This window comes from Python bivittatus, unplaced genomic scaffold, assembly GCF_059951505.1.
Source record: "Python bivittatus isolate LINGU-HERP-01145 unplaced genomic scaffold, Pbiv_v1 ctg000030_np1212, whole genome shotgun sequence".
Lineage (NCBI taxonomy): Eukaryota > Metazoa > Chordata > Lepidosauria > Squamata > Pythonidae > Python > Python bivittatus.
This window is the reverse complement of record NW_028277031.1, coordinates 1,357,896-1,371,462: the sequence shown is the minus strand read 5'-3', so window position 1 is coordinate 1,371,462 and position 13,567 is coordinate 1,357,896. Positions and strand designations below refer to the sequence as shown.

Sequence of the window (13,567 nt, the reverse complement as noted above, 5' to 3'; positions counted from 1 at the left end):
TGATTTTGCATTAAGTAACAGACTGCAACCCCCCAAGTCATGCTATCTTGCCTCATAAAACAATTGAAGCTGTGGTGCTAGATGATGGGCCCCTCAGGTCAGATGACATTCAACAGAAGAGCAGAGATCTTTTGGATATTAATGGTGTTTATGACGTGGCTAGATTAAAGCCTTCGGGACGTCTAGTTACAGATGTTGCAAGGCAGGAAAAGAAAATCCGAAGCTGCAAAGGCAGAATTACACTGGGAACACGGAATGAATGTGAGAAGCATGAACACGGGAAAGCTCAAAACAGTGAAAGGTGAAATGGATCGACTACACAGTGACACGCATCAGCGAACTGAAACGGACCGGAATTCGACACTTTCAGTTAGAAGAGCATTCTGGTTACTACTCAGGACACAAACGCTAGGAAAGAATAGCCCTGCTTTCATAGGAAGGATAGAGCAGAGACGATGCAATCAGTGACCGAATAACATCAGTTAGACTTCATGGACAACCCGACAATATGACGACTATCCAAGTTTATGCTCCAACCACTGAGGCAGAAGAGGAGAGGTTGATGAGTTTTATGGTCAAGTCCAGTCTAAAATCAACGGAACCTACAAGTAAGATGTGCTGCTTTTGATTGGAGACCGAAATGGCACAGTTGGAAATAGAAAAGAGGAAAACGTGGTTGGACTGTGTGGCCCAAGAAACAGGAATGAAGCAGGGGAATGACTTATCAGTTTCTGCCAAGCCAGTAATGTCTTCATTGCTGATGCATTCTTTAAACAACCAGGACAATGCCTTCACACGTGGTTATCGCCAGGCTGAGCGCACAGAGATCGTGCTGACTACATTGGAGGTGGAGAAGTTGTAACGGCAAAGTCATGGCCGAGGGCTGACCGTGGAACAAGCTGCTCCGGTGCAAGTTCCAAGCCGAGCCAAAGCAGAAGAACGAAGCCACCAGTTTCCACGATAGGATCTTGAACCCACCATTTTTAGACCATCAGGGATTGCTTTAAAGCCCTGAACCTTGTGGCTAGAGAACCGGAGGAACTCTGGAATGCGGTGAAAGAGTTGTCGAGGATGAATGTGAAAAGTGACTGCCAAAGACCAGGAAACAGAAGAAAGCAAACGGGGTGTCAGAACAAAGGGGAGAAATTGCCAGGAAGCGAAGAGAAGCCAAAGCCAAGAAAGGCAAAGATCTCAGGAAATAACTTAAAAAAGAATTTCAGAGAGTTATAATGCAAGAGAATTTCAGAGAAGCAGTATTGCAACATCTGCAAAGGCATCAAAGATGGAAACAGATATGGAACAACAAATCTTCAAAAAGATCTCCAAACTCAGAAGGAGGTTCCAGTCTTGTATTGGCATGCTAAAGGATGGTAATGGATAGGTAATAACTGATTCAAAGAAGATCAAGCAAGACGGAAGGAGCGTACTGAAATTCTGTACAGCTGAGGGGTCAATAACCAAGATACCTTATAAGATATTCCTTACAGGTAGTCCTCGCCTAACAAGCACAATTGGAACTGGAATCTTGATTGTTGAGTGAAGTGGTCATTAAGTGAGACACCCATGCGACTGCTTCATTCCGTGTGGAGCTGAAATCCTGCCAGCAGGCAACTCTTTGAGAGCGGAAGGGCTGCCTGTCGGATGGTTTTAGCTCCGCATGGAGCTGAAATCCTCCTGGGAGGCAGCCCTTTGGCTCTCAAATGTTCCTAAAGCCTGCCAAAGGGTTTGTCCTCTCCTTCACGGACGGAGGGGAAATCCTTTGTGGGGCTGGAGAAACAAAGCTCAGATCTTCAGGATTTGAGCTCTGTCCCTGCTCACCGCTGAGAGAGGGGAGGGGAAACCTCTCAGCGGTGTGCAGGAATGGAGCTCATATTTTGAAGATTTGAACTCTGTTCCTGCACACCGCTAAAAGATCCCCTCCACTTGCTACCAGGAAAGGCAAAGATCTCAGGAAGGAACAACAGAATATATATTAAGCAGAATATATATTGAGGGAAGCTGATTTGGAAGAAGAGAAGCATGGTTTTAAAATTGGGGGAAGAAACATCAGTAGCTTGTGCTATGCTGATGACACTACTCTGAAAAGCTGAAGATGCAAATGATCCACAAGCCCCAGTAATGAAAGTCAAGGAACACAGTGAAAAAAGGACTTGGAAGACTGAACAAATAACAGTAGGAAGAGCAACCAGCCTTAGAATTGACAAATAAGACTTTGAAATGGCGGATAACTTCTGCTTTTTAGTACTGACCGTCAGTGGTAAAGGAACCAAGAAATACCCTGCAAAGTAGCCCTTGGTAGGATAGCAATGGAGGCCTTAGAAGACATATTCAGGTGCCATGATGTTCTACACCTACAAAGAACAGAATTTTTCAGGCAATAGTTTCCCAGTGACGCTACTTGTCCCTAACATATAAAGTTGGGCTTTGAAGCAAGACAGAAAGAGGGTTGATGCTTTTAAAATGTTAATATTGGAGAAGACTCCTGAGAATTCCAGTTTCTCAGGAGAGAATAACCTTTTCTGCAGTCACTCCACGAATGGTCCACTCATTCCTTACTCTTCCCAAGGCCAGGTCTACATTCCTTAACATACTAGCCCTAAAGGAGACAATGGTAACTTCCCGCCTGTAGAAGCCCTCCCTGGATCCAGAGAATTTTGCCAATTACTACCCAGTCGCAATTACTTTGGGGGGCAGGATGGTTGAGAAGGGGGTGCATGTGCAGCTGTAGACACTTTGGGAGGACATCAGTTATTTTGACTCTTTTCATTCTGGATTCAGGCGTGGTTTGGGGACAAAATCTGCCATGGTTGCCATCATAGATTACCTCTTGCGGAACAGAGATGGAATGTTTCTTTATTAATTCTGCTTGATTTTTTTGGGTGTCTTTTGACCCCACAGCCATGGTGTCATGCTGGATAATCTTTAAGAATTGGGGATTGGGGGCAGCAATGCTGTGAATGCCACAGAGCGCTATTTAGCCTTCAGTGTTGTTTAACATCTGCACAGAGCTGCTGGAGTTTTGCGACTAGGCTGAAAATATAACAATTGTACTTCTGTGTACTATCTGAATCAGAAGAAGCTCTATGTGTGTGTTCTAAACTAGTATCGGGATGTAGTTGAGGGCTAGGAAACTGAAACTAGATCTTGACATGATGGCTGGGAGGTTCCTGGGTACAGGAAGTGGGAAGTTTGCCTATTCTCCATGGGTATTCTTCCTTAGAAAGAATAAAGAAGTAGATTGATGGTGGTCCTAAAGTTATTGCTGTCATTGGAGGACCAAGTGACCTTGTACCAGGAACACTTATTACTAGCTTCAGCTACTATACCAGCTGTGCTATTTCCTGGGCAGGGACAACCTAGCTCCTATTTATATGTACATTGGTAACTTCACACTTAAATCACTGTAAAGGTGTGCAAAATTCAAGCATTCATGAAGAGAATTCACTGCTTCACACCCCACAGAGAGATACCACCAACTTTTATGATTTGTATTTGTTGCTGTTATGTTTTGGTCCAGTTAAGTTTCAATAAAGCCCTATTGTAGTTGTAGGATCAACTGATATGATAGGTTGTCTTCATCCATTGCAGCCTGTCCATATAGTGAGATCGGCCTGTCTTTTTCCAAGGAGACCTTTTCAGTGGTGACCTCTGACTCCTCCTGGATGGGGACACTTGGCCTCTCTTAAGGCAGGCATGGAGGCTGGCCTAATTATGTTTTCATCATCTTAAATGATATTGAGCTCTAAGGAAGTTAGGCATAGATTTGGTTAAATTTATATAGCTATCTCCTGTTGTTTTTGTGGAATTCTTTTATCTGGATGTGTCATTATATTTCCATGGAAACTCCCTTCTGTGGGTATTTGCTGTAAAAGTCAGATAATAAATATTCTACAAATATGTAGCATAAGAACTGCAAACAGTGGGATAAGGGAGCAGGTGCTGGTGGGTCATGCTCAGTGGAAAGACAACTTGCCATTTCAGAAGCTTGTGTTCCCTTCTTTGTTGAGGATCTGCTCCTGTGGCACAAGACTCCTGAGAGCTAAGCAGCCAACCTTCCTTTGCCTTTCTTGTAACTGCTGTCTGCATCTGATGAAGGGAGTGCAGCTCATGAAACTTTCTGCCTTTTAATAAAATGTGTTAATCAGAAAAGGTCCTGCTGATATTTTGCCATCACAAACAAACACAGTTCCCCTCCTACCACATTTCCCATCAGAATACTACTGCCACATGGCTCTGGGACCAAGGGGGATATGGACTTAATCCTGCAATGGTGATGTGGTTTCTGTTGTCTTGCAGATAATTGCCTATCAACCCTATGGGAAATCTGTGGACTGGTGGGCCTTTGGCGTCTTGCTGTATGAGATGTTGGCAGGGCAGGTAAATCAGCATTGTGTGGTGGGATGTGCCTTTGTGGTGAAGCATCCCCAGAGTTCCCTAGAGAAAAGATTGGGTGCCTCTGAAACCCTTTCCTCTTCTGCTCCCCAATTATGCAGGCCCCTTTTGAAGGAGAAGATGAAGACGAGCTCTTCCAGTCAATCATGGAGCACAATGTGGCCTATCCCAAATCCATGAGCAAAGAAGCGGTGGCAATCTGCAAAGGGGTGAGTGGTGCCTTGGAGCTACCCTGGCTGTGGGAGGGGTTGTGGGGGAGGGTGCACGTCTCTCTCCACACTCACAGTATGAGAGGTGCTGAGTTGTGGACAGGCAGCAAGCAGGTGTGACACGGGAGGTTCCCGGCACTGTATTTCCCACTGAGCACCTCTGTGGGTGGCATTAGATTGGCTCTCTGGCTCTCTCATCTCCCTCCCAGATCAGGAGGATTCTGGCTTGTTGCGACAGCCATGGGTCGCCTGGAGCTGCTCCGTAGGCCAAGTGTTCTGATACTTTGACTGCAGTTTGTCTGCTCTATTCTTTTGCATCCTGTTGCAAACGAAACCCTTGCATGGCAAGAAGGTCTCCCATGCAAGGTTGATGGGCCTCAGAAGTAATTTATGTTGCTTCAGGTTGGATTTATGGCTGGGTCGGAGGCCTCATAGCATTTCTTTGGTTGAGCTTGTAGTACAGTATAGAAAACAAATGTCTTCCCAGCGGTGGGCTGTTATAGTGGAAATTCCAGTACAGAATGAAAAGTATTCTTCTCCCCCCTTAGATTTGATAGAGCAGATCAATTAGGATTTTCCATAAAATGTCTCACTCAGTAGTTACCAGAATGATAAGGAGAAGGGCAGAATAGACGCTGGAAGGGAACTGCTAAAGCTGAAACCAAACTTTTTTTTCCTCTTGCTCTCAGCAAAAGAAATGGGGGATCTTGCTAGGTTAGTGGCTCCAAAGTCCTTTGACCCATTGAGCAATGACAATGTAAAGGCTAACTAATCCTGAAATAACCTCAGTAACTGAAATCCAAACATTGTGACAGGCTTGGGATTTATTTTTAATACAGCCGCGCATCTCCCTTCTGCCCTCCACCTGCACATGCGTCTTTCTCTTTCTGCTCAGAGTTGGAGGGATGAGAGGAAGTCCTAAGACTCAGCTCCCTGACGGTTAGGAATCCTGCCCAGCGCTCACCCGTCCCCACAGGTCAATCTGTGCAGCCTCAGGAATGGAAACTTTGGGGAGGGTGCATTTTAAAAACAAACGTGTCCTTTGACTTGTGCAAAGCTCTTGATCGTTGCTGAGGTTTGCAGAAGAGGTGCAGCTCATTTGTGGCACTTCCGAAGTGTAATGGCATCCAGGCTGGATCAGGGGGCTGGTGTGGCAGGAAAAAGCCATTCAGCAGTGCCTGGTTTTTTGAGAGGGCTGGGAGGCCACTTGTGGGTTGCTGGCAGTTGATCTTCTCAGAAAGTCCTCATGCCACCTTTTTCTCCCCTCAGGTGCATTCGTGTCTTTCCACTTTGGCTTCCCTGGCCGCTGCAGCAGTAGCATGAGTCTGCTTTGCTCTCGCCCTCTTTCCTAAAAGCAAGGCAGGGAATCCCTGCGTGGTTGGCCCTTGCTCCAGGTGGCCACCCTTCTCCTTTTCCTCACTGCCATCACTCATCAGCACTCCAGTCTTGGCCCCTGGGAAACCCACCTGCCAAGCAGAGCCCATAACTCCCTGGACCCCCCTGGGGCTCCTCTGGGGGCCCACACACAGGGGGCCTTGGGGAGCCACTCAGAGATTTCAGCTTATGGCTGTTGCTTCTGCGTAGGGCCCTTTGCTCCTGCTCTGCTCGGACAAAGCCTGCGGAAGGACTAGAATGACGCGTTCTGCCCCTGCAGCCATCCTTCCCTTTCCCAGGGCCTTGGGGGAGAACTTTGTCCAGTTCACCATCCAGCAGAAGTCTGGCAGGGCTTTCCTTGAGTTCTACACCTTGAGGTTTCCCATGGGAAGTTTTGTTGCCAAATCACCTCGGACACTGATGCTCCAAGGCCATGCAAAACCAGCAGTGACAGATAGATGAAGATGTGTGTTTTGCTTTTCACGATGGGAAGCAAATATTCTGTGCCAAAGCTACTTTCAGAAGTCATTGAATCATAGAGTGGCAAGAGATCTCAGAGGTCATCCCCCTTCTCAGGGAAGGATCTGCTAAAGTATTTCAGACAGAGGGCTATCCGGCTCTGTTTGAAGACCTCTGGCGAGGGTGAACATAGCATTGAATGAGGCCATCTGGCTGATGACCCTTACCATTAGGAAATTCCTCCTGATACCTAATCTGCATCTGCTTCCCATTGGTTCTGGTCCTGCCCTCCTCCACAGGACAACCCTTTAGACCTCAGAAGATGGATAGCCTATCTTCCCCACTTTCTCTCTGTAGGCTGAATCTCCCCCCATCCTTTAGCTATCTCACTCGGCCCTCCTCTGAACTCACCCCAGTTTGCTCTGGTGCTTTTTAGGCTCTGGCCCTGGAACTTGGGGCCTGGCCAAGGCAGAGTAGAATGGAACAATGCCCTGCTCTCCAGGTCTCCCTGCCCAGCACTTGCCTGTTTAGCGGCGGCTCCCTTGGAAAGAATGTGCCGGGCTTCTAAGAGTGGGACACCCCCTCCCCACCCCCTGCTCCCCGCTGCTTCTCTTGCTTTGGGCTGAAGAGCCCGGCAGGGCTAAGGGCATCGTTCGGGTGGGGGGCTGCTCCCTCCCCCAGCACCAGCGGTGCCCACACAGACTCTGAAGTCAGCGAGTCCAAGAGGGGAGGCCGTGAGGCGGCTGGCGGGGCAGGACTGAGGGCTGACCTCTGCAGGGCTGCAGCTGTAACCATTCCCTGGGACTCCTGGGGGAGTGATTGAGAGATAACCGTGATGAACTTCCTGCCAGTTTTATTTCCTTTCCCAAGCGGAAGGCTGCAAATTGGCAAGAGATAAGACTGATTAAAACATCTGCTGGATTTTCAGTAATGGCTTTTCACACTTCTGGCAAATGCCAAGGCTGAATGGAAAGCAACCGAAGCAGGCAAGGGGTGGGGGGCAAGCTGTGGACACCCTCCCTTTCCTGTCGCACTGCTGCCTTTATTTTGGGCTGGAGGAAGATATGACACACACTTACATAATGCTACATTCGAGTACGCATCAAAAATCATGCAGTGTGAACTTGAGTATACCACCCACGCCCGCCCCCCAAAACTAGCGGTGCCGTGCCATCTCCTTGCTCCTGGCAGCTCTGGCTGCAATGTTAGGAACAGTGTCCGCTGCAGGTGTACTCCAGCAACAGAAGGGGGAGGAATTCTTCCTATTAACACACCTTTTTGGTGCCAGGCCTGGAGAGCCTCCCCAGCCAGCAGGCAAAAAGGAGGCTGGCCTCTTGGAAAAGCAGCTGGGTTTATTCTGCAGCTGCTTCTTGGAGAGAGATCTGTTTGGCCCAAAAGTATCAAAGTCAGTTTGCAGAGGAGTCACAACTTTGGTTACAAGAGGCCAAGGCATCCTCCTGGACAGCGGCAGCTCCCCAGGAGAAGGAGATGGCTTCCAGCTGCTGAACGTGGAGCCAGAGCAGGAGAGGAGAAAGAAAACTTGGGTGCACACCCTGAGGCTCAGCTGGTTCTAGCCCCCACCAGAGGGAGGACTTTTCAAGCTAGAATGCATGGCCACTGCTCACTTGCTTCTGAGCAAGGGAAACAACTGGCCCCGATCAGCCGTTGCAGCTTCTGAGATCTTGTAGGGCATGTTGAGCTACCAGGACCAAAGGAATCTCCTCAGGGTGCTGGCAGAAGTTAAGAAGATAGGCACTGGGGAACTGAGATGGGGCCAACCCTGATCTGGGACTTCAGGTCTCATTCCTGTGGTTCTTGAGCACCTCCTGCACTGCAGATTGAGCAGGACACAATGGTAGGTGACCCAATATTAGGTGACCACCAAGGTCTCTCCCAACTCCAAAACCCCATGAACCCAGGAGAAATCACCTGAGAGCTGGCAATGAAGGAAGCAGTCCTGTCACCCAACTGTGAGGTTCCTTTTCACAGACGTCACTGTACTAGTTTGAGTAGCAAGCTTTGTGCAAACAGCTCCCACCCTCCCCCTTTGGTAGTACATGGAGTTGGCTGTGAAAGAGATGTGCACCGTGTTTTCACTGAGAGAGTGATGCTTTGTAGAACAACAGCTTTCACCATGATCTCTGGAGTCTCTTTCCATCTGCTCTGGAGCCCCTGGCATGTCACCACGTAAACAGGAGCACTTGCTTTCACCTCTGTGTGGGGATTTTCAAAGGAGCTCGGAACAACTCTGTTTCCAGGTGAACCGGCTGGCAGCATCCAGAGCCTTCACCCCCCTCCACCCCGCACCAAGTTCGAGGCAAGAAATTGCTCACGTTCTCAGTGCAGCTGTCAGTTTGCTGGTCCCTGGAAAACGAAACAGGTCCCTTTCTCTGGCAGGCTCTGCTGTGGCCAATTGAGCGGCCATGTATCTGGCTGGCCAGCCCATGTTCCCAAATGAAGCCAACAGCATGGCTTGTTTCTCCATGGGCAGAGTCTCAGCTGGCTGGAAATAGTTCTGCTTAACTGTGGCAAGACCAGCCTAAACCATCTGGGGTGTGCTGAGCCTGGCAAAAACCCTGCCCCCGCAAGTATTTCAATGCGAGAATTTCCTTTTGCTGGAAACACAAACACAGCTTCATTCTGCTCCACTTGGAGCAGTCCGAGAAGTTCAGCAAAGCAGGGCTGGCAGGCAGAAGTCTTGCCTCCTGAACCCATGTCTCTCTCTCCTGGACGGGGGAGGAGGAGGAGGAGGAGGAGGAGGAGGAGGAGGAGGAGGAGGAGGAGGCAGAGGCAGCCCTGCACTTGGAAATAAAGAGACAGGAGTGGGAACCACTTGCCATTCCGCCTCCATCACATATGGCACAACTTTAATTCTACCATGCTAACTTCTGCCAGCAGGCTTCTTCTGCGTCGTATAAAGTGATACCAAGAGTGGGAGCCTCACTGGCGCTGTATGAAATGGCTAATTCTGTGACAAGGGACATAGCAGAAGTGGGGTGGGGATGGGGAATAGTACAGAACACCTCTTCAGAGATGGAACCATTTCTCAGTCCTCCCCAGCATGAAAAAGTCAGCATTTCTGGCCCAGCCCTCTCCGGATGAGGCTAGGAATCCTGCCTTTTTCCTTATCTTCCCTGCAGTCAGATACCACAGTCTGCTTGACTGCTTCATTCTGCTTTATGGGAATAATTTAATGAGTAGGGTGTGTAGACTTTCCAAGGGCTGTAATTTGCACATCCTAATTTCATCTGAGCCTCATAGCATATACCCTGCTTCTGCCAGGCAGAACCTGGAGTTGTGCAAAGCTCTACTTACCGATTAGTTTTATTGCCTCTACCTTCACAAGGCTCCTTCCCCTCAGCCACGAGGCTGCCTTTAAAGAGACAGAGGAGGAAAGGATGCTAGGGGTCCTGGATCGGGTGTCAACAGATGCTTTTGCAACCCCTTCGGATGCACAGCAGGCTTCCCCTTCACTCTGAGGCCGTTGGCTTCTTCCTCAACCCTCCATGGCTGGGGTACAGCCTTTGCGAAAACCTGTCTCTCTGCTGAGAACTATGTGTTAAGCGGCTTGCAGTGGCAAACAGGCTCCTCGTTTTGCATGCCTTCCTCTGTAAAGCACTAGCTTTTCTGGCCATGGCAGAAGCCGCATTCGAACGACTAGCCCTCCCCTCCTCCTGTGTACCGTTGCTCCTTGTGACAGACCTAAACAGAAGGCTGGCCATGCTTTCTTAGCACCCTCTTTCATAGTTCCTCCATGGCTTATCTAGCTTCTGAATCCACCATCTGTCTTCCATCTCAGAAAGGAAGGAAACCAAATACCGCTGCCAGGATATTAACATTTCTGCTGCCGCCCGAGGTTCGCTGCGTTGTCTCCTGCTTGCCAGAGAAGGTTTGGCGGGAGGAGACTCAGGGAAGATAAGCAGCCATCGTGCACTCTCTGCTTTCCCTGAGAACCGGCTGCTTCATTAAGCCAAAGCCTTCAGGGCCGGATGCTGCCAATTCCTTCATGTTTTTGGTACTAATGAAAAAGAGGTTCCAAAAGCAGATTATTATTCTTTGAATGGTGTGGCAGCATTTGCACTTAATTGCTTTGATGTTGTAGACTTGTAGAGATTTCCTCTGCAGTAACACTCTGCTTCTTATCTGTCACATGGGAAGGCAGGCCCTCTACTAAGGATGGGGATCTTCTCAGACAGGGTTCCTTTGAGGATGCAGAGACCCTTCCCCCCACCCCCACCCGCCCATCAAAAGTACTAGAGCTCAAACCTTGGTAAACAAAATTGCTGTGTTCACTTGACCAGCTTTGCCTAAACAAGTAAACCATTAGTGTGCCTTGGTTCACATCACATGCTAAAATGTATTACACAGTGAATTACTCAGCCCCACTTTAGCTTTCTCTAGAGTGTTGGACAAACACAGCCTCTGTGTGTTTATCTTCTCCTTCAATATAGTGTGCGTGCAATCTCCCTTTCAACAATCCCCCTCTTGGAATGCCACCAGGGTTTGTGTAGGATCTTCTGAAAGCAAGTGTTTTCCATGCATGCAAAGGATAAGTAGTAGGGGGCCATGGGGCAGCAGCCCTTCCAGTGCCAAGTTTACAGCAGTAAAATAGCAGTTATGGGATTTTAAATTTAAGATTATGGGCAGCTTCTTGAAATTTCAGTCAAGGCAGTTTTCGTTGGACATCTCATTTAACTTTGCAGCATCTGGTCTAGCACTGGGCTGTTTGCTAGATGTCTGGCAGTTCCTCCCACATGCCTGGTTGAGCTCTGGAACTCCAAGGTGGTGAGGATAAGATTGTTCTCTGTGTACCAGTCTTGGGGGTTTCCTGATTTACTGAGATGAAGCAGCTAAAGCAACACCTAGAGCACCGGTGGTTTCCGGGTGAAGAGTGAACATGATTGAGCCCTATGACCTCACGCTCAGTAGTTGGTGCCATCCTAGCACCAAGGACAGGGCAAGGTTGATGTCAGCCCTCCCAGGTAAACCAGACAGGAAACAAGACCAGATGAGCGAATTCTACTTTACTGTAAAGCTACATTAACAGAATCTTGCAACTCTGAAAGCACAAATCTCCCGCTTTCCCTATTTAACGCCTGAGTAGTTAGGGCAGGTCTTTCCTAAGTTTCTTTCTTTGACCATTACCCTGTTATAGACTCCTTTCTCTTTTATCTGTTCACTCCCCAGGTGGCATTTCTTCTCCCCACCCCCCGCCTTCCAAGGCCACCCTCACATTCCATCACAGAATGGTACTTATGCCTGGTCCCCAAAGTTATGCCCATTGCAGTGTCCCTACGGTCACATGATCAATTCGGGTGCTTGGCAGCCCACCTGCACTTATGACTGCAAAGGTGCTTCAACTCCCCCACCCGCCTATCTCCCACCCATCTCTGCCTTTTTGGCCACCCTGCACAGTGGCACTCCTCAGCAGTGATGGCCCCCAGCTGACCTTCACCGTCTTCTTCCTCCTGCTGCTGATGACATGCGCCTGACCTGGTCCTATGCAAGGCAGCTGCAGGCTGTGCCACGCCTTCTTCCCAAGGCCACGTGCACACTTCTTCAAATTGCACGTGGCCTTCTCACAAGGCTTCTCACAATGCTTCTGAGGCCTTCTGAAGGAGGAGTGCCGCTGTGCAGGGCAGCCAAAAGGGCAGAGATGAGGGGAAGAGATAGGCAGGTGGGGAGAGTTCAAGAGGAGGCAGCCCCTTACCTTACTGAGGTTCAAGGCTGGGAGGGACCAAGCCGGAAATGGCTTGGCTCAGGCTGGGTCCTTGCCTAATGATTCAGTTAACAATAACAATGGGGACTGCCAGGATTTCCATTGCTAAGTGATTCGGTCACGTGATGTCTCACTTTGCAACCACATTGCTTAGCGACAGAAATTCCAGTCCCAATTACTGTTGTAACCCGAGGACTACCTGTATTAGTAGGTTTCAGCGTACAGTTGAAAGTGCTGACTTTGACTGTCTGATTAACCATCTCTTTTGAGCTGAATTTGCCATCCTGTGCAGTCTGTCCAAGAGAAGCTGTTTGAGCTCCCTCTGAGAGATGAGAGAGGTAGGAGCCTGGGGTCAGGTCTTACTGGTGACTGCTCCATCTATGGAACACACTTCCCTTGAAGTTGGGCTGCCCCACCTTGAAATGCTTCGAGGAGGCCATTAAAACACTAATATTTTGCTGAGTCTTTGGAGCCTAGAACCTTTGGTTGTGCCAGTTTTAAGTTATGGTTAGATAGCAGGATTACATTGTGGAAAATAAATGATTTAGGGCTTGAGGATGATAGTTTCTAACATGGAGCCCTCGTTCTGATAGCTTTGTGTCTAAGAGAAAGGTGAAGCATTTTCTTTTCCTTTTTTCAAGCTCATGACCAAGCATCCAGCTAAACGGTTGGGGTGCGGCCCAGAAGGAGAACGGGATATCAAAGAGCACGCCTTTTTCCGATATATTGACTGGGACAAACTTGAGCGGAAAGAAATTCAGCCTCCTTTCAAGCCCAAAGCTGTAAGTTCCTTTCTTTTCTTTCTCCCCTCTCTTTTTCAGCCCTGGAGCAATATGCCTCTTTCTGAACGCCCGCAATAAGATTTTTTCTTTCGCAGACAAGGGATATGTTGTTCGGTATTAGGAACTAATTTGAGGAATGCAGGGTTTGCTGATAATTTTATTATGCAATTCCCTTGCTTCATTCAAAGAATTACATGACAGTTCGGAAGTTATTGTTCCCATTGTAACTCCTGTGTTTTCTAACCCATCTTCTACAATGCATCCATTAAGAGTTTCACTGTAAAAAACATAATTCTACATATGAAGAACACTTACGGTGAACGTTCTAGCTAGTCTTCTCCCTAATAAATTTGCTGTATGGTGGAGGATCTTTTGTGGAAGAATTGTTGGAGTGAGCTGTCCCCTCTGGCCAGAAGTGAGCTGACCAGCACCAATTTGTGGAGGTATTTGAGCATCTATAACTCAAGAAAATGGAATGATTACACAATGGAGCAGAACTCTTTTTTTCCCCCTTTTGAAGACAAGGTGTGTGAGCTTCTACACCTACTTGAAAGATTAGTCCGATATATGCCTACTTTGTGGTAAATATGTGCTTAGGATCTCTTTTTCTACGGTAGTTTTGCTTGCACCTT

The 13,567-nt window shown here is 48.2% G+C and overlaps 1 protein-coding gene across 2 annotated transcripts in view; it reads left to right on the top strand.

The window, feature by feature from the left end:
* Positions 1–13,567, top strand: part of PRKCB (protein kinase C beta) — a 189,151-nt gene that overhangs the window by 149,499 nt on the left and 26,085 nt on the right. For both annotated transcript variants that reach the window (XM_088152166.1, XM_088152161.1), the window contains exons 14-16: positions 4,297–4,377; positions 4,494–4,601; positions 12,795–12,935. In XM_088152166.1, the coding sequence (XP_088008292.1) occupies positions 4,297–4,377; positions 4,494–4,601; positions 12,795–12,935 (330 nt within the window). The remainder of the gene's footprint in view (positions 1–4,296; positions 4,378–4,493; positions 4,602–12,794; positions 12,936–13,567) is intronic.